Raw genomic sequence first — 21627 nt, forward strand, 5'->3', positions numbered from 1 at the left:
TTTACATTATTTGTCATAATTTACACTTTACATGAATTTCTGGGAATTAATCGTAGCTGGATTTCTTGAATTATATATATGCTTCATTGGGTATGTGGGTGGTACCCCGGTCCACCCTATAGGGCGTCGCCAGGTTAGTGTTGGGAACCCCCAGAATGCAAATTTGTCATCAGTACACACACGCTTTACGTCACCATTCGAATACACTAATTTTCAATTAAAAACATATATCCCCTTCGGTACATGGGCATTTGTGCAGTTGTTCTAGACTATATGAAGGGGAGTACAAAGTGTGTCAAGAACTTGCTACGTGATGCTAAACAGGCCCATTGCGCAGGATGGTTAGTCATACAGGGCCATGTGATCAATAGTTTGCACTGGCAAACTGTGTGTGCAATGTGAGGATATCCCCAAGAACACGAGAGTGAATAAAGTAATTGCAAAGCTCCAGGTACCTCATGCCAACGGATCTGAAAGGTTTAATAACTGGGCATTCGGTGATGTAGTGCGGGAGATCATGCCGTAGTTCCTGCTCACAGAGTTTGCACCTGGAGTGCTCAGGATTGGGAGATCCGTCACCTGCAGCCACCTGCCACAGGTAACGGTAACCCAACCTGATCCTGGCAACCACTGTGTCGCACAGTCTGGACCACGTTTTGTGCTGCCCATAGATATTGGTTTCGGATCTGAACAAATCATACCTCTTTATAATGGTGCTTTTAGATCGTTGGGAGTAACTTCTCTCCTATCAGACCTGAGTGTTTGGACCAATATAGTCTTGACAGCAGAGATGGGGATACCTAGGTCTGATTCAACTTCATCCTTGTTACACGCTAATTTGGCTGGGGTTATACGATGGGTTATATTTATGTGAGACGGTATCCATACAAAGGAGATTGGAAACCTTTTACTCTGTGCAGCGATTAGGTCATTTATAATTGGTAGTATGAGGTTCTTGTTGTCGATCTTCCCGGATAAGTTTTAAGTTAGTTGAAGAGCAGTCTTTAAATCACAAAAATTATTCCTTCGCCTATGTTTTGTTAATGTTCTGGTAGCTAGTTGTAGTGCCACTAGTTCTGCCCGTGTAGAGGTCAGCTTAACCAGATGCTGGCAGTCTGCGTGCAAACATTATTTCTATGAAACCTACATGCTGCAGCAGTCTGTCCTGTAGACGACTGGACTGAGCCGTCGATGTAAACACAGTGCTCGTGAGATCTTAAATTTGTTTATAGAGGAGGTAATGGTTTCAAGTGTGACAGCTTCGAGAAGAGCAGGAATCCCATTACATTTCTTATTGACGGGTGTGTATGCAACTCGTCCTCGTAATAGAGCGTCGCATTTTGACGTATACTCTATTTAATGCAAAAAAAATAAAACTGTCGTACTAGAAAATAGTAGCGGATCGCGGAATTGACACTGTCCCGTTTTCTGTTTTGGGTCCACTGGCAGGTTAGGATAAGGGCACTTTGGTGCAACAGTTTCTTGACGTTGGGAAACCTTCGGAGGAACGGGGTGGTGTACGATACTTGGATGGTGGGGCACAGATAAAGAGGAATAGCAGTGACGGATAGATTGAATTTAAAATTAACGTTCAGCAGGATAAGATTGTACTGTATATATTGACCAAATAATAAAACTATGGACCTGCGCCCCCCAAACATTTAATCTCTATCAACTTCGTGAATTGGGGCAAGGGAGCCGACTTCCCTTTAAGGGGGTGCAGATGGGTCGACTCCCCTTCAAGGCGGCGGGGCAAGGAAGCCGACTCCCTTTGAAGGGGATGTACGGAGTCTGTCTTCCCTTCAAGGTGAGGGAAGGGAGCCGACTACCCTAGCAGGAAGTCATGGGACTGACTGCCCTTGAAGGGATATGGGGCCACCCCCCTTCAAGGGGAGGCATGGGACCACCCCCTTTAAGGGGGAGGCATGGGACCACCCCCTTTAACGGGGAGGCATGGGGCCACCCGCAGGCGATGAGTCACAATAACGTGGCTAAAGTAAGTTGACCAGACTACACACTAGAAGGTGAAGGGATGACGACGTTTCGGTCTGCCCTGGACCATTCTCAAGTCGATTGTGACTTGAGAATGATTCAGGACGGACCAAAACGTCGTCGTCCCTTCACCTTCTAGTGTGGTCTGGTCAACATGGGGCCACCCCTTCAAAAGAGGCATAAGACTATGGGCCTTCCCTGCAAGGAGGGGGGGGGGAGGGGCATGGAGGTCGATATGGAACCTCTATATGACCGTCCCGTTACATCCAGAACGAAGCCTCGAGCCTTTGACAGGCAGGCAGGCAGGCAGGCAGGCACATTCTGTCCCCTACAGATATCAATATTCTCGAGTGTAGATCCCAGCTAGTATAAGGACAATAGTCACCTTGGCTCAGCATCACAAGATCCTGTGCTCCTGAAGCCAGTGTAGCAATAAGGTACTCACCTGACGCCAGCAACCAACGAGCGGCTTCCTTAACGTAACGATAATGCACGATGGTAACGTAAACAGAACGGGTGGTCAAGCGACGGCCAACGTCAACCCAGGCCAGGCTCGAGGGGGCCGTCCGCCATGTGCCGTCTGGAACATACCTGCGGGAGAGAAGAAAACCCAGACATCAGTGAGGTTATCACAGTGAAAGTTAACTGTCAACAACTGCTTGTTGCTTTTGGTCGTGCCGCGGTGGGAGCTAAAGACAACAGACAAAGACAATGATGACGGAACAAGAGACACGGGTAAATATAGGCGTGGAACTCTTGTGTTCGCAGGGAGCAGCACACACCCTCTATAGTGCATTCCCATCCACTGTGGTGATGGAAGGGAGGCAGTAGTGTGTGCGTTTGGGGTGAGCTGGGGAGGGCTGATGTTAGCTGGGGTGAGTTGGGGGCTAGGTGGTGTGGCTGGAGCTGACTGGAGTGAGTTAAGGCTGGCTTGGGTGGACAGGGATTAGCTGATCCTGGCTGGGATGGGCCGGGCCCTGCCTAGGGAGGGTTGGGTTTGGAACTATCTGGGAGCTGAAATTCGCTTGAGGGTGAAAAGGGTGACTGAGAATTAGGACTTGTTGGAGGGCTGGGACAGGGACACTGGTTGGAGGAGAGGACTGGATAGGACTCCGGACTTGGTTGGACAGCTAGTATAGATGAACAGGGCGGTTAGGATTGGTTTGAAGAGCTGAAAATAATTACTGAAAAGTCACTGGACTGGTGTTTGAACTACAGGGAGATGAAACTGGTCAGAACGAAATGACTGTACGAGGGATAAAATTGGTTGGGAGGGTGTGGGGGGGGGGGGGCAGGGAGTGGGGATTAGTTGGGAGTTTGTATTGGTTGCGTGCCCACAATGGGGGTTAACTGGGAGTGATTAACCTGGCATTAGTTGTCGAAGCTTTGGGCAGGATCCCAGGTGAGCAGTAACCTCTGGGTTTTGTCGAGGTAATCAATATATACAATGAACGAGCAAAATCTTCCACTGGTATGGCATCTGGGGATGTAACCCCCCAAAGAAAGATATCACCCTTGTTGTGTTGCTTAGCATGTTGGAGCCAGCCCCAAAAATTGCTGCCAAGAGACAAGGGCATCTGTCCTAATCCCCCAGACGGAAGTCACCAAGCTGGAGGACACACCTTGAGGGCACTAGTTGCCCCTAGGCAGCCCTAACTGAGACTCGCACGAAGGATTACCATGATACTGAAATATGTATACCAGCGTACAATATTTTCAGACGTGACAGGAAACACAGGGTGCGGGTCAGCCTGTACACATCCATGATGAGGCGGCATACTCTAAGACTGGCCTCACGCAGGCAGTGTAAAGCGCCCTAAATGCGTCATACTTAGGTTTCTGAATGATGTTCTAACTTTTGCCAGTGTAGAGTACGCTGCCGTCGTTATCCTATTTATATGTGCTTCAGGAGATAGATTAGGTGTTACGTCCACGCCCAGGTCTCTTTCTCACGTCGTCACAGGTAGGCAGTTCCCCTTCATTGTGTACTGTCCCTATGGTCTCCTATCACCTAGTCACATTTCCATAACTTTACATTTGCTCGTGTTGAACTCCAGTAGCCATTTCTCCTACCATCTCTGCAACTTGTTCAGGTTCTCTTGGAGGATCCTACAATCCTCATCTGTCACAACGCTTCTCATCAACTTTGCGCCATCCGCGAACATCGACGTGGACGATTCTACTCCTGTAAACATGTCGTTAACATATATTAGAAATAGAATTAGTTCCAGCACCGATCCTTGAGGTTCTCCACTCGTTACTGTTCACCAGTCCGACTTCTCGCCCCTTACCATTACTCTCTGGCTCCTTCCTGTTAGGTAGTTCCTTACCCATGCTATGACCTTTCCACTCACTCTCGCCTGCCTCTTAAGTTTGAATAGCAGTCTCATGTGCGGTACTGTATCAAAGGCATTTTGGCAGTCCAGAAATATGCAGTCAGCCCAACCATCTCTGTCCTGTCTTATCCTCGTTATTTTATCATAGAATTCCAGAAGGTTTGTTAGGCACGATTTCCCTGTCCAGAACCAATGTTGATGCTTGTTTACAAACCTAATGTTCTCCAGGTGTGCAACCAGTCGTAGCCTAATTATTCTTTCAAGTATTTTGCAGGGGATGCTTGTCAGTGATACAGGTCTATAGTTAAGTGCCTCCTCCCTATCGCCTTTCTTGACAATCTGTACAACATTTGCCTTCTTCCAGCAAATGGACAATTCTCCCGACATAAGTGATTCATTAAAGATCGTTGCCAGAGGCACGCTGAGGGCCTGCGCTGCCTCTTTTAGTATCCACGGTGATACTTTGTCTGGTCCAACCACTTTAGTTGCATCCAGTGTTGTCAACTGTTTCATTACCTCTTCTGCTGTCACTTCTATATCTGATAGTCTTTCATCTAGGGTAATCTCTTCTAACAATGAGAGCTGCTCAGGTTCAGTAGTGAACACGCCATGGAATACCCATGGCGTGTTCATACCCACCACAGCCCGGTTGGTCCGGAACTTCTTTTAGAAAACAGTCTAGTTTTCTCTTGACGATGTCCACGGTTGTTCCGGCAATAATCAAAACAGAAATCCTCGGAGTATATAGGGAGAGGAGCCAGGTGGGAGGAACACCGTGAGGAACAACACACACTCCAGATTACTGACACACACTGTACAGTCACAGATCACAAAGCGTATCTCAACATATGACAATATATGTCATATAGATTACCACCCAAATTTTAAATTTAAAGAAAATAAGTGTAAATCTTGAGCGAAAACAATTGCCTCCACTCGCGGTGCCAGGAGGGGGGGGGGGGAGGGTACTGGTGGTGCCAGGGGGGTACTGGCGTTGCCAGGAGAGTACTGGTGGTGCCAGGGGAGTACTGGTGGTGCCAGGGGAGTACTGGTGGTGCCAGGGGGGTACTGGCGTTGCCAGGAGAGTACTGGTGGTGCCAGGGGAGTACTGGTGGTGCCAGGGGAGTACTGGTGGTGCCAGGGGGGTACTGGCGTTGCCAGGAGAGTACTGGTGGTGCCAGGGGAGTACTGGTGGTGCCAGGGGGTACTGGCGTTGCCAGGAGAGTACTGGTGGTGCCAGGGGAGTACTGGTGGTGCCAGGGGAGTACTGGTGGTGCCAGGGGAGTACTGGTGGTGCCAGGGGAGTACTGGTGGTGCCAGGGGAGTACTGGTGGTGCCAGGGGAGTACTGGTGGTACCAGGGGAGTACTGGTGGTGCCAGGGGAGTACTGGTGGTGCCAGGGGAGTACTGGTGGTGCCAGGGGAGTACTGGTGGTGCCAGGGGAGTACTGGTGGTGCCAGGGGGAGTACTGGTGGTGCCAGGAGAGTACTGGTGGTGCCAGGAGAGTACTGGTGGTGCCAGGGGAGTACTGGTGGTACCAGGGGAGTACTGGTGGTGCCAGGAGAGTACCGGTGGTGCCAGGAGAATACTGGTGGTGCCAGGAGAGTGGTGCCAGCTTTTTCCCCAGTTTTCATCATAGAAACACAACGTTTCCTCTCCACAACCTGCTGTCTCCTGCCTCTTCTTCCCTTTAACTAAACTTACACCTCCTATCTTCCGCCTCGAAACCCACAACGGAGCCCACCACAGAGGCCACAACGGAGCCCACCACAGAGGCCACAACGGGACCCACCACAGAGGCCACAGCGGGACCCACCACAGAGGCCACAGCGGGACCCACCACAGAGGCCAGAGCGGGACCCAGCACAGAGGCCACAGCGGGACCCACCACAGAGGCCACAGCGGGACCCACCACAGAGGCCACAGCGGGACCCACCACAGAGCCCACAGCGGGACCCACCACAGAGGCCACAGCGGGACCCACCACAGAGGCTACAGTGGGACCCAAAACGGAACACACCTTCTTGATCAGTGCCCAATTTGTTCTATTATTTCCTGCAGCCTGCCAGTCATTTTACTGTTACACACTTAGCGTAGAGCCATTGTGTCGTGAGGTGTTTCTTGTAGCGTGTCACTCCCTTAGTCACATACTGTGGTGCAGTTATGGGTATTGATCAGTCCTCGGGTAAGGTATAACCCATCTCATATCACCTGGTATATTGTCCACACACACATACATACACACACACACACACACACACATACACACACACACACACACACACACACACACACACACACACACACACACACACACACACACACACACTTGAACTGGTGGGTAGGGCGACTATCTTGCATATTGCAGGGTCGCGGTTCGATGATCGCCGATGATATAAGTTGTTGGCCATCGTTCCTTCACCCCCGTCTTCATATCCCAGCGCCTTATCCTCATATCCCAGCGCCTTATCCTCATATATCCCTTCCAAGTTTTATATTGTAATACAGGCTTAGTGTGCCTCAGAATTACTTTACCTTGACTCCCTTGTCTCCCCAACATATAATAATATGAGCAGGGCCTCCCCCCCCCCCCAGGGGCGTTGTCACGCCTCGGCTGCACTCAGCTCCTCCGTGGGTCGGTGACCTGGTCATACTACTCTATCTTGCTCTCTTCTCGTGCCGGTAGAAGCACTGTGTGAGAGACGCGGGTGATCTCACAGGGAACCGTGAGGTGAAATCTCAGCTACCCGGCTGGAGTCTGGGGCTGTAACTCACCTGTGTTAGACTCTTAAGTCGGTGATGAGACTGTCGCGTGAGTGTGTTAGAGGTGGCGACTGTCACTACACCAGTCAAGCATCATTATTTATTTATACAAGAAGGTACATTGGGTTTATGAGAATAGCATTGATGTTTTTACATTCTTGTGAAGCCACTAACACGCGTAGCGTTTCGGGCACAATTAGTGAATATCAACTGTGAAAGGTTCCAAAGAGAAGTGTAAAGAGGATTTGATGATGGTGAACTCGCAGAGGTTCGCGCTATCGGCGTCAGGAGGAGGAGGAGAAGAAGAAGGGGGAGGAGGAGGTGGAGGAGGAGGTATCCTTCACCTGAGGCAGCGTGTGAGGGAGGTGTTTCCCTCACCTCTACCCAGCGCGCGGGAAATGGGGAAGAGTGTGGGGCGTGCTCTCTCTCTCTCACTAAGTGGGTTAATGTCCGAGTATTCTTACGGAGTGTGTTGAGTGTGGTTACCCTGGAGTTACTGATGGTCGTGTGTGCACGGTGACTGGCCAGCTCGCCTGGTGCACCCAAATTACTCCTGGAGTTATATTCCTCTGGTAGCTGGAGGTCCAAGCATGATCAACACTTGTTGGATATGATCATCGTCGATGATTATACCTGGATCATCGTCAGGAAGTGTGAATGAAGTAGTTGAGTGTAAGAACAAGATCCAGGCTTAGTTAATTGTTGTTAATGTACACATATTCATATATTTTAGTGGTCAGTAATCACCCAATCTGTGATCGATCACCTGTCAGAGTGGTGGGACCGGAGCGCCTGCTGCTAGAGGTGTCTTAACAGCTTTTAAGGTGACACTCTTCAGTAAGGTAACGGAAGTATGTCACTGTGTATTAGTAAGTTATTAAATAAACTTGTTGTTGTTAATACCGGCGGATTGTGTCATTCCTCACCGGCGGCTTGTGTCATTCCTCACCGGCGGCTTGTGTCATTCCTCACCGGCGGATTGTGTCATTCCTCACCGGCGGCTTGTGTCATTCCTCACCGGCGGCTTGTGTCATTCCTCACCGGCGGCTTGTGTCATTCCTCACCGGCGGCTTGTGTCATTCCTCACCGGCGGCTTGTGTCATTCCTCACCGGCGGCTTGTGTCATTCCTCACCGGCGGCTTGTGTCATTCCTCACCGGCGGCTTGTGTCATTCCTCACCGGCGGCTTGTGTCATTCCTCACCGGCGGCTTGTGTCATTCCTCACCGGCGGCTTGTGTCATTCCTCACCGGCGGCTTGTGTCATTCCTCACCGGCGGCTTGTGTCATTCCTCACCGGCGGCTTGTGTCATTCCTCACCGGCGGCTTGTGTCATTCCTCACCGGCGGCTTGTGTCATTCCTCACCGGCGGCTTGTGTCATTCCTCACCGGCGGCTTGTGTCATTCCTCACCGGCGGCTTGTGTCATTCCTCACCGGCGGCTTGTGTCATTCCTCACCGGCGGCTTGTGTCATTCCTCACCGGCGGCTTGTGTCATTCCTCACCGGCGGCTTGTGTCATTCCTCACCGGCGGCTTGTGTCATTCCTCACCGGCGGCTTGTGTCATTCCTCACCGGCGGCTTGTGTCATTCCTCACCGGCGGCTTGTGTCATTCCTCACCGGCGGCTTGTGTCATTCCTCACCGGCGGCTTGTGTCATTCCTCACCGGCGGCTTGTGTCATTCCTCACCGGCGGCTTGTGTCATTCCTCACCGGCCGCTTGTGTCATTCCTCACCGGCGGCTTGTGTCATTCCTCACCGGCGGCTTGTGTCATTCCTCACCGGCGGCTTGTGTCATTCCTCACCGGCGGCTTGTGTCATTCCTCACCGGCGGCTTGTGTCATTCCTCACCGGCGGCTTGTGTCATTCCTCACCGGCGGCTTGTGTCATTCCTCACCGGCGGCTTGTGTCATTCCTCACCGGCGGCTTGTGTCATTCCTCACCGGCGGCTTGTGTCATTCCTCACCGGCGGCTTGTGTCATTCCTCACCGGCGGCTTGTGTCATTCCTCACCGGCGGCTTGTGTCATTCCTCACCGGCGGCTTGTGTCATTCCTCACCGGCGGCTTGTGTCATTCCTCACCCTGAAGCACTGCTCCCATATTTCATCATAATTGCTGCTTGTTATAATTTCAGTTGGCTCGGGATCCAGCCCAGAGCCTCAAGCACTGAATATAAATTCGGCGGGAGGACCCACCCGCTACCTGCTATAATTGCTTGCTTGCAATCAACTTGCAGAGCGAACCAGCTAAGTGTGGATGGAGGCCGGTATTGCTTGTGGCAACAGGAGACCGTCCAGGCCCTCGTCTCTACCTGGGATTACCTTGGGACCTTGGCGTCTTCATCACGCCTCGGGGGGAGGGGGGGGGTGTATATGTTTGGTTGGTTGTTGTGACTTTGCAAAGTGACCTCTTGCACAGTGTGGCCTCACTGGTGTTGGTGCGGTTGTATCCTTTGCAGGTTGTTGCAGGAGGCAGCAGTAGGACGTGGCTGTGACGGCTCACACTTCCTCACACTCGCCTCATACTGGTAGAAGCAAACTGAGTCCCTTCCCTCCCCCCCCCTTAGGCTTATTCCACCAGTTGGACCAATTAAACTTAACGAGTATTCTCTCCGCCTGTTTCTAGTTTACTGGTGACCTCTTCTCTACCACTTGGACTGGTCGGCACAGCGGCCGCCTCACTTCTTGTTGGTCGGCGTTCGATCTTCGATGATCCAAGCGGTTGGACACCGTCCCTTGCCTATCCCAGATCTTTGCCCCCCCCCTGTCCCCCTCTATGTCCCTTCCATGTGCTCTATGTTCGTCCTGGCTTAGCGCTTTCACCTCCTAATTACCTTGCCTTGATCTAGGCTTACTGTTAACACCGCCATTGGCTTATCCATCAGTTATTCGCTTCAGAACCATAACGTAATTAGTGCTATTATCAACTCCCCATCTATGGGGAGTTGATTAGGTTTAGGGAGTTGATTAGGTTAGGGAGTAGGTTTGGTTACATGGCGCTAATGGGGTGTACATGTCAAACATGAAATTCGAAAACTATTTGAGAATCCCTTATAATTTGATTTACAGAAAACCAAAATTTTCAGGTAGTTGTAAAGAAAATAAGTTAATCGTAGACTTAAATTTTTAAACCAGCGCTTTATAATACAATAAAGATATAACGTGAGAATATTCTCTGTTCATGACAAAGGTTCACTTGACAGCTTACAAGAAGTAGACTATTACTGGAACAGTAAAAAATGCTTTCAGACCATCACGAATATGTAGATAAATACCCAGGTGGCGGCTGGCTGGTCATTAGAACCTCATTACAACCAGATTTATACTGAACTAATCCAAGATGCTACCGTTTGCTCTGACCATGCTCGGTCCTGCTTCATCTCTCTCTCTCTCTCTCTCTCTCTCTCTCTCTCTCTCTCTCTCTCTCTCTCTCTCCCTCTCCCTCTCTCTCCCTCTCTCTCCCTCTCTCTCTCTCTCTCTCTCTCTCTCAATCTCTCTCCCTCTCTCTCCCTCTCTCTCCCTCTCTCTCCCTCTCTCTCCCTCTCTCTCCCTCTCTCTCCCTCTCTCTCCCTCTCTCTCCCTCCCTCTCTCTCCCTCTCTCTCCCTCTCTCTCCCTCTCTCTCCCTCTCTCTCTCTCTCTCTCTCTCTCTCTCTCTCTCTCTCTCTCTCTCTCTCTCTCTCTCTCTCTCTCTCCCAACCATCGCCTGGTCCAGCCACACACAACATGGTACAACGCGTCGCTTTATGATGCTACCAAACGTATAGCTATAATAATTGCTAAATTAATTCACCTCCTGCCATCCACCTCGGCTGTAATCAGCGTTTAGTAACGCGTTCATTTGACTTATACGTAAATTATCGATCCATTACTTAAGACTTTCATTACTTTGATACAAGTTTCCCTGCGGGGTAGACCCTGCCTTACCTTAGGGTGGAGGGGGGGGGGCAGTACACTAGTTACCAGGCCAGTACACCAGCTACCAGACCAGTACACCAGCTACCAGGCCAGTAACACCAGCTACCAGACCAGTACACCAGCTACCAGACCAGTAACACCAGCTACCAGACTAGTACACCAGCTACCAGACCAGTACACCAACTACCAGACTAGTACACAGCTACCAGACTAGTACACCAGCTACCAGACTAGTACACCAGCTACCAGACTAGTACACCAGCTACCAGGCCAGTAACACCAACTACCAGGCCAGTAACACCAGCTACCAGACCAGTACACCAACTACCAGGCCAGTAACACCAACTACCAGGCCAGTAACACCAGCTACCAGACCAGTACACCAACTACCAGGCCAGTAACTACCAGGCCAGTAACACCAGCTACCAGGCCAGTAACACCAACTACCAGGCCAGTAACACCAGCTACCAGACCAGTACACCAACTACCAGACCAGTAACACCAGCTACCAGGCCAGTAACACCAGCTACCAGGCCAGTAACACCAGCTACCAGGCCAGTAACACCAGCTACCAGGCCAGTAACACCAACTACCAGACCAGTAACACCAACTACCAGACCAGTAACACCAGCTACCAGGCCAGTAACACCAGCTACCAGGCCAGTAACACCAGCTACCAGGCCAGTAACACCAGCTACCAGGCCAGTAACACCAGCTACCAGGCCAGTAACACCAGCTACCTGACCAGTAACACCAGCTACTAGGCCAGTAACACCAGCTACTAGGCCAGTAACACCAACTACCAGACCAGTAACACCAGCTACCAGACCAGTAACACCAGCTACCTGACCAGTAACACCAGCTACCAGGCCAGTAACACCAGCTACCAGGCCAGTAACACCAGCTACCAGGCCAGAAACACCAGCTACCAGGCCAGTAACACCAACTACCAGACCAGTAACACCAGCTACCAGGCCAGTAACACCAGCTACCAGACCAGTAACACCAGCTACCAGACCAGTAACACCAGCTACCAGACCAGTAACACCAGCTACCAGGCCAGTAACACCAGCTACCAGACCAGTAACACCAGCTACCAGACCAGTAACACCAGCTACCAGACCAGTAACACCAGCTACCAGACCAGTAACACCAGCTACCTGACCAGTAACACCAGCTACCAGGCCAGTAACACCAGCTACCAGGCCAGTAACACCAACTACCAGACCAGTAACACCAGCTACCAGGCCAGTAACACCAGCTACCAGACCAGTAACACCAGCTACCAGACCAGTAACACCAGCTACCAGACCAGTAACACCAGCTACCAGGCCAGTAACACCAGCTACCAGACCAGTAACACCAGCTACCAGACCAGTAACACCAGCTACCAGACCAGTAACACCAGCTACCTGACCAGTAACACCAGCTACCAGACCAGTAACACCAGCTACCAGACCAGTAACACCAGCTACCAGGCCAGTAACACCAGCTACCAGACCAGTAACACCAGCTACCAGACCAGTAACACCAGCTACCTGACCAGTAACACCAGCTACCAGACCAGTAACACCAGCTACCAGACCAGTAACACCAGCTACCAGACCAGTAACACCAGCTACCAGACCAGTAACACCAGCTACCAGGCCAGTAACACCAGCTACCAGACCAGTAACACCAGCTACCAGACCAGTAACACCAGCTACCTGACCAGTAACACCAGCTACCAGGCCAGTAACACCAGCTACCAGACCAGTAACACCAGCTACCTGACCAGTAACACCAGCTACCAGACCAGTAACACCAGCTACCAGGCCAGTAACACCAGCTACCAGACCAGTAACACCAGCTACCAGACCAGTAACACCAGCTACCAGAGCAGTAACACCAGCTACCTGACCAGTAACACCAGCTACCTGACCAGTACACCAGCTACCTGACCAGTAACACCAGCTACCAGACCAGTAACACCAGCTACCTGACCAGTAACACCAGCTACCTGACCAGTAACACCAGCTACCTGACCAGTAACACCAGTTACCTGACCAGTAACACCAGCTACCTGACCAGTACACCAGCTACCTGACCAGTAACACCAGCTACCTGACCAGTAACACCAGCTACCTGACCAGTAACACCAGCTACCTGACCAGTAACACCAGCTACCTGACCAGTAACACCAGCTACCAGACCAGTAACACCAGCTACCAGACCAGTAACACCAGCTACCAGGCCAGTAACACCAGCTACCAGACCAGTAACACCAGCTACCAGACCAGTAACACCAGCTACCTGACCAGTAACACCAGCTACCAGACCAGTAACACCAGCTACCAGGCCAGTAACACCAGCTACCAGACCAGTAACACCAGCTACCAGACCAGTAACACCAGCTACCTGACCAGTAACACCAGCTACCAGACCAGTAACACCAGCTACCAGACCAGTAACACCAGTTACCTGACCAGTAACACCAGCTACCAGGCCAGTAACACCAGCTACCTGACCAGTAACACCAGCTACCAGACCAGTAACACCAGCTACCAGGCCAGTAACACCAGCTACCAGACCAGTAACACCAGCTACCAGACCAGTAACACCAGCTACCTGACCAGTAACACCAGCTACCTGACCAGTACACCAGCTACCTGACCAGTAACACCAGCTACCAGACCAGTAACACCAGCTACCAGACCAGTAACACCAGCTACCTGACCAGTAACACCAGCTACCAGACCAGTAACACCAGCTACCTGACCAGTAACACCAGCTACCAGACCAGTAACACCAGCTACCAGACCAGTAACACCAGCTACCAGACCAGTAACACCAGCTACCTGACCAGTAACACCAGCTACCTGACCAGTAACACCAGCTACCTGACCAGTAACACCAGCTACCTGACCAGTAACACCAGCTACCAGACCAGTAACACCAGCTACCTGACCAGTAACACCAGCTACCAGACCAGTAACACCAGCTACCAGACCAGTAACACCAGCTACCAGGCCAGTAACACCAGCTACCAGACCAGTAACACCAGCTACCAGACCAGTAACACCAGCTACCTGACCAGTAACACCAGCTACCAGACCAGAAACACCAGCTACCAGACCAGTAACACCAGTTACCTGAACAGTAACACCAGCTACCAGGCCAGTAACACCAGCTACCAGACCAGTAACACCAGCTACCAGACCAGTACACCAGCTACCAGACCAGTAACACCAGCTACCAGACCAGTAACACCAGCTACCTGACCAGTAACACCAGCTACCTGACCAGTAACACCAGCTACCAGACCAGTAACACCAGCTACCAGACCAGTACACCAGCTACCAGGCCAGTAACACCAGCTACCTGACCAGTAACACCAGCTACCAGACCAGAAACACCAGCTACCTGACCAGTAACACCAGCTACCAGACCAGTAACACCAGCTACCTGACCAGTAACACCAACTACCAGACCAGTAACACCAGCTACCAGACCAGTACACCAGCTACCAGGCCAGTAACACCAGTTACCTGACCAGTAACACCAGCTACCTGACCAGTAACACCAGCTACCTGACCAGTAACACCAGCTACCAGACAAGTAACACCAACTACCAGACCAGTAACACCAGCTACCTGACCAGTAACACCAGCTACCAGACAAGTAACACCAACTACCAGACCAGTAACACCAGCTACCAGACCAGTAACACCAGCTACCAGACAAGTAACACCAACTACCAGACCAGTAACACCAGCTACCAGACCAGTAACACCAACTACCAGACCAGTAACACCAACTACCAGACCAGTAACACCAGCTACCAGACCAGTAACACCAGCTACCTGACCAGTAACACCAGCTACCTGACCAGTAACACCAGTTACCTGACCAGTAACACCAGCTACCAGACCAGTAACACCAGCTACCAGACCAGTAACACCAGCTACCAGACCAGTACACCTAAAGTCATTACCAAGATATAAAAATAACATTCCTTGTCTGGAATTAAAAAAAAAACAAAAACACATTTCCTATGATAGACGCGAGTCGACGGGAAACAAAAAAAACAAAAAAAGAGAGCAGTAAAACCACTGTAATTGGCCATCACAGCGACCTTTGCCCCCCATTCGGTAGTTGCATCGTTATAAAAGGTTTGACGAACGACAGTTACGAAAGGGTTCCAGTGAACTTTTTCCATTTATGATTTGATCAGAAACCCAATTACGATCAATTTCTCAGTGTTAACTGAGCAATTACAGTCTTGTTTTATTTGTTGAAGGGTCGTCATGAGGGGCCCCCTGGCTCACCCAGGGGCCCGGCCCTGACAACCTCGGGGCCCTCATCCGGCCCTGACCCCCAAGTCATGCAACTATATATTATAATCTACAACTTCAACACTGTCTAATTCAAACATTATCACAGCTAATCCATACATTCAATAAGTTTTGATGCAAAGACTAACGCATAAAACAAAGACAACACAAATAGGAGTATACAATGGGCGTCATTTGATGATAATGGCTGTGGAAGCTGGAGTCTGGATGGAGAGTGAGAGATGCAGTCTGGCAGGAGGTTGCAAGGTCGAGGAGTCGCCCGGTGTCGTCTCCAGAGGTATAGGGCTTGGGCTTGCAAGCCTGGCTGCTGCGTCTCCTGGGTGGGGCTTGGGGAAAGTAGGCTTGCAAGCCTGGCTGCTGCGTCTCCTGGGTGGGGCTTGGGGAAGGCAGGCTTGCAAGCCTCGCTGCTGCGTCTCCTGGGTGGGGCTTGGGGAAGGCAGGCTTGCAAGCCTGGCTGCTGCGTCTCCTGGGTGGGGCTTGGGGAAGGCAGGCTTGCAAGCCTGGCTGTATCACCCCCAGGACAGGGCTTGGGGGGAGGGAAAAATAATCTTTGAGACCGCTAACCATCACTGACCACACACAAGGTCTCGGCACATTGACAATTCATTACTTTGAGAGTCTAAGTTATCAAAAAATCAAGATACAATAAGTAATGTTTTAACATTCATCACATTTCCTTGTAATTAAGACGGAATATTTTACATTTCTTAATGAAGATATAATGTTTTTCTTAGTAATTATGAGTTCAGCGGAGATTAGGACTAATCACCCAGATGCGAACTCTGAACTAACCTCAATTTTATCCGGTTAAGAGCGTTTTGTACTCAAGAGTTAAGAGACTTTTACTTAAGCACATTCATTTCCCACACCGCCATGAGGCAATGTGTGAGGGCCACACAACACCCTCCAGCAGTGAGGGCCACACAACACCCTCCAGCAGTGAGGGCCACACAACACCCACCAGCAGTGAGGGCCACACACAACCCTCCAGCAGTGAGGGCCACACAACACCCACCAGCAGTGAGGGCCACACACAACACCCACCAGCAGTGAGGGCCACACAACACCCTCCAGCAGTGAGGGCCACACAACACCCTCCAGCAGTGAGGGCCACACAACACCCACCAGCAGTGAGGGCCACACAACACCCTCCAGCAGTGAGGGCCACACAACACCCACCAGCAGTGAGGGCCACACACAACACCCACCAGCAGTGAGGGCCACACACCACCCTCCAGCAGTGAGGGCCACACACAACACCCACCAGCAGTGAGGGCCACACACCACCCACCAACAGTGAGGGCCACACAACACCCACCAACAGTGAGGGCCACACACAACACCCACCAACAGTGAGGGCCACACACAACACCCACCAACAGTGAGGGCCACACACAACACCCACCAACAGTGAGGGCCACACAACACCCACCAACAGTGAGGGCCACACAACACCCACCAACAGTGAGGGCCACACAACACCCACCAGCAGTGAGGGCCACACAACACCCACCAACAGTGAGGGCCACACAACACCCACCAACAGTGAGGGCCACACAACACTCTCCAGCAATGAGGGCCACACAACACTCTCCAGCAATGAGGGCCACACAACACCCACCAACAGTGAGGGCCACACAGCACCCTCCAGCAGTGAGGGCCACACACCACCCACCAACAGTGAGGGCCACACAACACCCACCAACAGTGAGGGCCACACAACACCCACCAACAGTGAGGGCCACACAGCTCCCTCCAGCAGTGAGGGCCACACAGCTCCCTCCAGCAGTGAGGGCCACACAACACCCACCAGCAGTGAGGGCCACACACCACCCTCCAGCAGTGAGGGCCACACACCACCCTCCAGCAGTGAGGGCCACACACCACCCTCCAGCAGTGAGGGCCACACACCACCCTCCAGCAGTGAGGGCCACACAACTCCCTCCAGCAGTGAGGGCCACACAACTCCCTCCAGCAGTGAGGGCCACACAACACCCTCCAGCAGTGAGGGCCACACAACACCCACCAGCAGTGAGGGCCACACACCACCCTCCAGCAGTGAGGGCCACACAGCACCCTCCAGCAGTGAGGGCCACACAGCACCCTCCAGCAGTGAGGGCCACACACAGCACCCTCCAGCAGTGAGGGCCACACACAGCACCCTCCAGCAGTGAGGGCCACACACCACCCTCCAGCAGTGAGGGCCACACACCACCCTCCAGCAGTGAGGGCCACACACCACCCTCCAGCAGTGAGGGCCACACAACTCCCTCCAGCAGTGAGGGCCACACAACACCCACCAACAGTGAGGGCCACACAACACCCTCCAGCAGTGAGGGCCACACAACACCCACCAGCAGTGAGGGCCACACACCACCCTCCAGCAGTGAGGGCCACACACCACCCTCCAGCAGTGAGGGCCACACAGCACCCTCCAGCAGTGAGGGCCACACACCACCCTCCAGCAGTGAGGGCCACACACCACCCTCCAGCAGTGAGGGCCACACACCACCCTCCAGCAGTGAGGGCCACACAGCACCCTCCAGCAGTGAGGGCCACACAACACCCACCAACAGTGAGGGCCACACAACACCCTCCAGCAGTGAGGGCCACACAACACCCACCAGCAGTGAGGGCCACACACCACCCACCAACAGTGAGGGCCACACAACACCCTCCAGCAGTGAGGGCCACACACCACCCTCCAGCAGTGAGGGCCACACAACACCCACCAACAGTGAGGGCCACATAACACCCTCCAGCAGTGAGGGCCACACAACACCCACCAACAATGAGGGCCACACAACACCCTCCAGCAGTGAGGGCCACACAGCACCCTCCAGCAGTGAGGGCCACACACCACCCTCCAGCAGTGAGGGCCACACAGCACCCTCCAGCAGTGAGGGCCACACACAACACCCTCCAGCAGTGAGGGCCACACACAACACCCTCCAGCAGTGAGGGCCACACACACCACCCTCCAGCAGTGAGGGCCACACACACCACCCTCCAGCAGTGAGGGCCACACACCACCCTCCAGCAGTGAGGGCCACACACAACAGGACCTCACCACCTGCCTCAGAGGCCAGGTCTTACAGTACAATGCCCAAAGTGTGGCCACACTGGCCATTCACAATCAACAATATCTCACTGTAATGAAAAGTGTAACCTGAAAATGCTCGAAAAATATCGTACATTGCCAACTATGTCATTAATGAGTCCATTGTTACAATGTACTCCAGGATAAGGTATTAGGTACTACACTTTCTTGCTGTATCCTCTAAGACCTATTTTGTAACTTACTTTTTTGATTTTTCACCTGTGCCCCCTTGTGCTTGTGTTCCCGTGTTAATCTGTCTTTATGCTCAAGGAGGTGGAGGTACAGGCGTAAGTGGAGGCTCCAGGAGCAGGAGGTGGAGGTACAGGCGTAAGTGGAGGCTCCAGGAGGTGGACGTGGAGGTACAGACGTAAGTGGTGGCTCCAGGTGCAGGAGGTGGAGGTACAGACGTAAGTGGAGGCTCCAGGTGCAGGAGGTGGAGGTACAGACGTAAGTGGAGGCTCCAGGAGCAGGAGGTGGAGGTACAGACGTAAGTGGTGGCTCCAGGTGCAGGAGGTGGAGGTACAGACGTAAGTGGAGGCTCCAGGGGCAGGAGGTGGAGGTACAGACGTAAGTGGAGGCTCCAGGAGCAGGAGGTGGAGGTACAGACGTAAGTGGAGGCTCAAGGTGCAGGCGGTGGAGGTACAGACGTAAGTGGAGGCTCCAGGAGCAGGAGGTGGAGGTACAGGCGTAAGTGGAGGCTCCAGGAGCAGGAGGTGGAGGTACAGACGTAAGTGGTGGCTCCAGGAGGTGGAGGTACAGGCGTAAGTGGAGGCTCCAGGAGCAGGAGGTGGAGGTACAGACGTAAGTGGAGGCTCCAGGAGCAGGAGGTGGAGGTACAGACGTAAGTGGAGGCTCCAGGAGGTGGAGGTACAGGCGTAAGAGGTAGAGACAAAAATGAGGCCATTAATCAATGCGACACCTAGTGAGCAGAAATCCAGTTCAGATCCGGGATGAGGCTATATATCCGGCCAGAGCCGGGGCTCCTGCAGCTGTTGTTGTAGGCGCTGCAGCTGTTGTTGTAGGCGCTGCAGCGGTCGTTGTAGGCGCTGCAGCGGTCGTTGTAGGCGCTGCAGCTGTTGTTGTAGGCGCTGCAGCTGTTGTTGTAGGCGCTGCAGCTGTTGTTGTAGGCGCTGCAGCTGTTGTTGTAGGCGCTGCAGCTGTTGTTGTAGGCGCTGCAGCTGTTGTTGTAGGCGCTGCAGCGGTCGTAGTAGGCGCTGCAGCTGTTGTTGTAGGCGCTGCAGCTGTTGTTGTAGGCGCTGCAGCTGTTGTTGTAGGCGCTGCAGCGGTCGTTGTAGGCGCTGCAGCTGTTGTTGTAGGCGCTGCAGCTGTTGTTGTAGGCGCTGCAGCTGTTGTTGTAGGCGCTGCAGCTGTTGTTGTAGGCGCTGCAGCTGTTGTTGTAGGCGCTGCAGCTGTTGTTGTAGGCGCTGCAGCTGTTGTTGTAGGCGCTGCAGCGGTCGTTGTAGGCGCTGCAGCGGTCGTTGTAGGCGCTGCAGCTGTTGTTGTAGGCGCTGCAGCTGTCGTTGTAGGCGCTGCAGCTGTTGTTGTAGGCGCTGCAGCTGTTGTTGTAGGCGCTGCAGCGGTCGTTGTAGGCGCTGCAGCTGTTGTTGTAGGCGCTGCAGCTGTTGTTGTAGGCGCTGCAGCTGTTGTTGTAGGCGCTGCAGCTGTTGTTGTAGGCGCTGCAGCTGTTGTTGTAGGCGCTGCAGCTGCTGTTGTAGGCGCTGCAGCTGTTGTTGTAGGCGCTGCAGCTGTTGATGTAGGCGCTGCAGCTGTTGTTGTAGGCGCTGCAGCTGTTGTTGTAGGCGCTGCAGCTGTTGTTGTAGGCGCTGCAGCTGTTGTTGTAGGCGCTGCAGCTGTTGGCAGCACATGTCGATGGAGGAGGCTTCCAGAACTACCTCTTTCAAAACATTCCACTTGATCACCCCGTAAAGATTAGGAGTATTATATAGTATTAAATACTATAGTATATTATAGTATTTAATATAATTAAAATTATATTTTAAAGATTAGGAGTAAATGCAGACGATTCATCGAATCATCTGCAGTTACTCAACAGATTTCATCTTGTCCTTTTTCTCTCTCCCTTAATTTAAAGAGGCTGCTCTGGCCCTCACCCCATTGTCTATTTCCCTTCAGTATTTCGGATGTCGTTGTCATATTCCCTCGAAGATGACTATGTTGGTTGGTACTGTTTTATGCCTTCTTTATTAACGTGTTCCACGCTGGTAGGAACTAAGAACAGCAGCACTGGCTGGCGGTCGTCTCGTACCCGAGGTTTCAGACACACAGGTCATCCGTGGCCTCCAGACAGCACGCACAAGTCCATGATTGTGTGTGTGTCTAATGGCCTGGTCATGTAGTTAATCGTTGACGGGATGTCAAGAAATTTACAGTACTTGACTTGTCACTCACTCTCTGACACACACGCACGCACGCACGCGCGCGCGCGCGCGCGCGCACACGCACACACACACACACACACACACACACACACACACACACACACACACACACACACATATACACACACACACACACACACACACACACACACACACACACACACACACACACACACACACACACACACACATATACATACACACACACACACACACACACACACACACACACACACACACACACACACACAGTGGGTGGAGTGGCACTACTAATAAAGCGGAAATGGAAGTTTGATGAGCTGGAAAATCCGGGTACCAATGAAAGCACAAGCTTCATACATGGAACCCTGACAGTGGATGGGAAGAAGATTGTAATCTTGATACTCTACAATCCCCCACCAAACAGTAGAAGGCCCAGGCAGGAGTACGAGGACAGCAACAAGACATGTATGGATGAACTGCAGAGGGCAGCAACTTTAGCGCATAGAATGAGAGCGAAGCTGCTGGTCATGGGGGACCTAAATCACGGAGAGATAGATTGGGAAACGAGGAATCCCCATGGCGGGGAGGAGACCTGGGGAGCGAAGCTGGTAGACGTTATTGACAGGAATTTCCTAACACAGCATGTGAAAGAAGATACTAGGGAAAGAGGAGGGGATACGCCCAGCCTATTAGATCTCATTATCACTCAGAATGTAGAAGACATCGAGCAGTTGGAACATGAAATACCACTAGGAGCTAGTGACCATTGTGTCCTAGCCTTTGACTACATGATGGAGCTTAAAATTGTGAC

General features: G+C 52.2%; 1 protein-coding gene across 1 annotated transcript; it reads right to left on the reverse strand.

The window, feature by feature from the left end:
- Positions 1-19391: 19391 nt before the first annotated feature.
- Positions 19392-20300, reverse strand: LOC138367419 (zinc finger protein 853-like). The gene has a single exon (XM_069329066.1). The coding sequence runs from the start codon at positions 20298-20300 to the stop codon at positions 19392-19394; it is 909 nt and encodes a 302-aa protein (XP_069185167.1).
- Positions 20301-21627: the final 1327 nt, after the last annotated feature.

Source organism: Procambarus clarkii, chromosome 22 (genome assembly GCF_040958095.1).
Source record: "Procambarus clarkii isolate CNS0578487 chromosome 22, FALCON_Pclarkii_2.0, whole genome shotgun sequence".
Classification (NCBI taxonomy): domain Eukaryota; kingdom Metazoa; phylum Arthropoda; class Malacostraca; order Decapoda; family Cambaridae; genus Procambarus; species Procambarus clarkii.

Bases quoted from the DNA above. Each gene is read 5' to 3' on its own strand.
- LOC138367419 (XM_069329066.1), bottom strand. From the start codon at position 20,300: ATGTGCTGCCAACAGCTGCAGCGCCTACAACAACAGCTGCAGCGCCTA.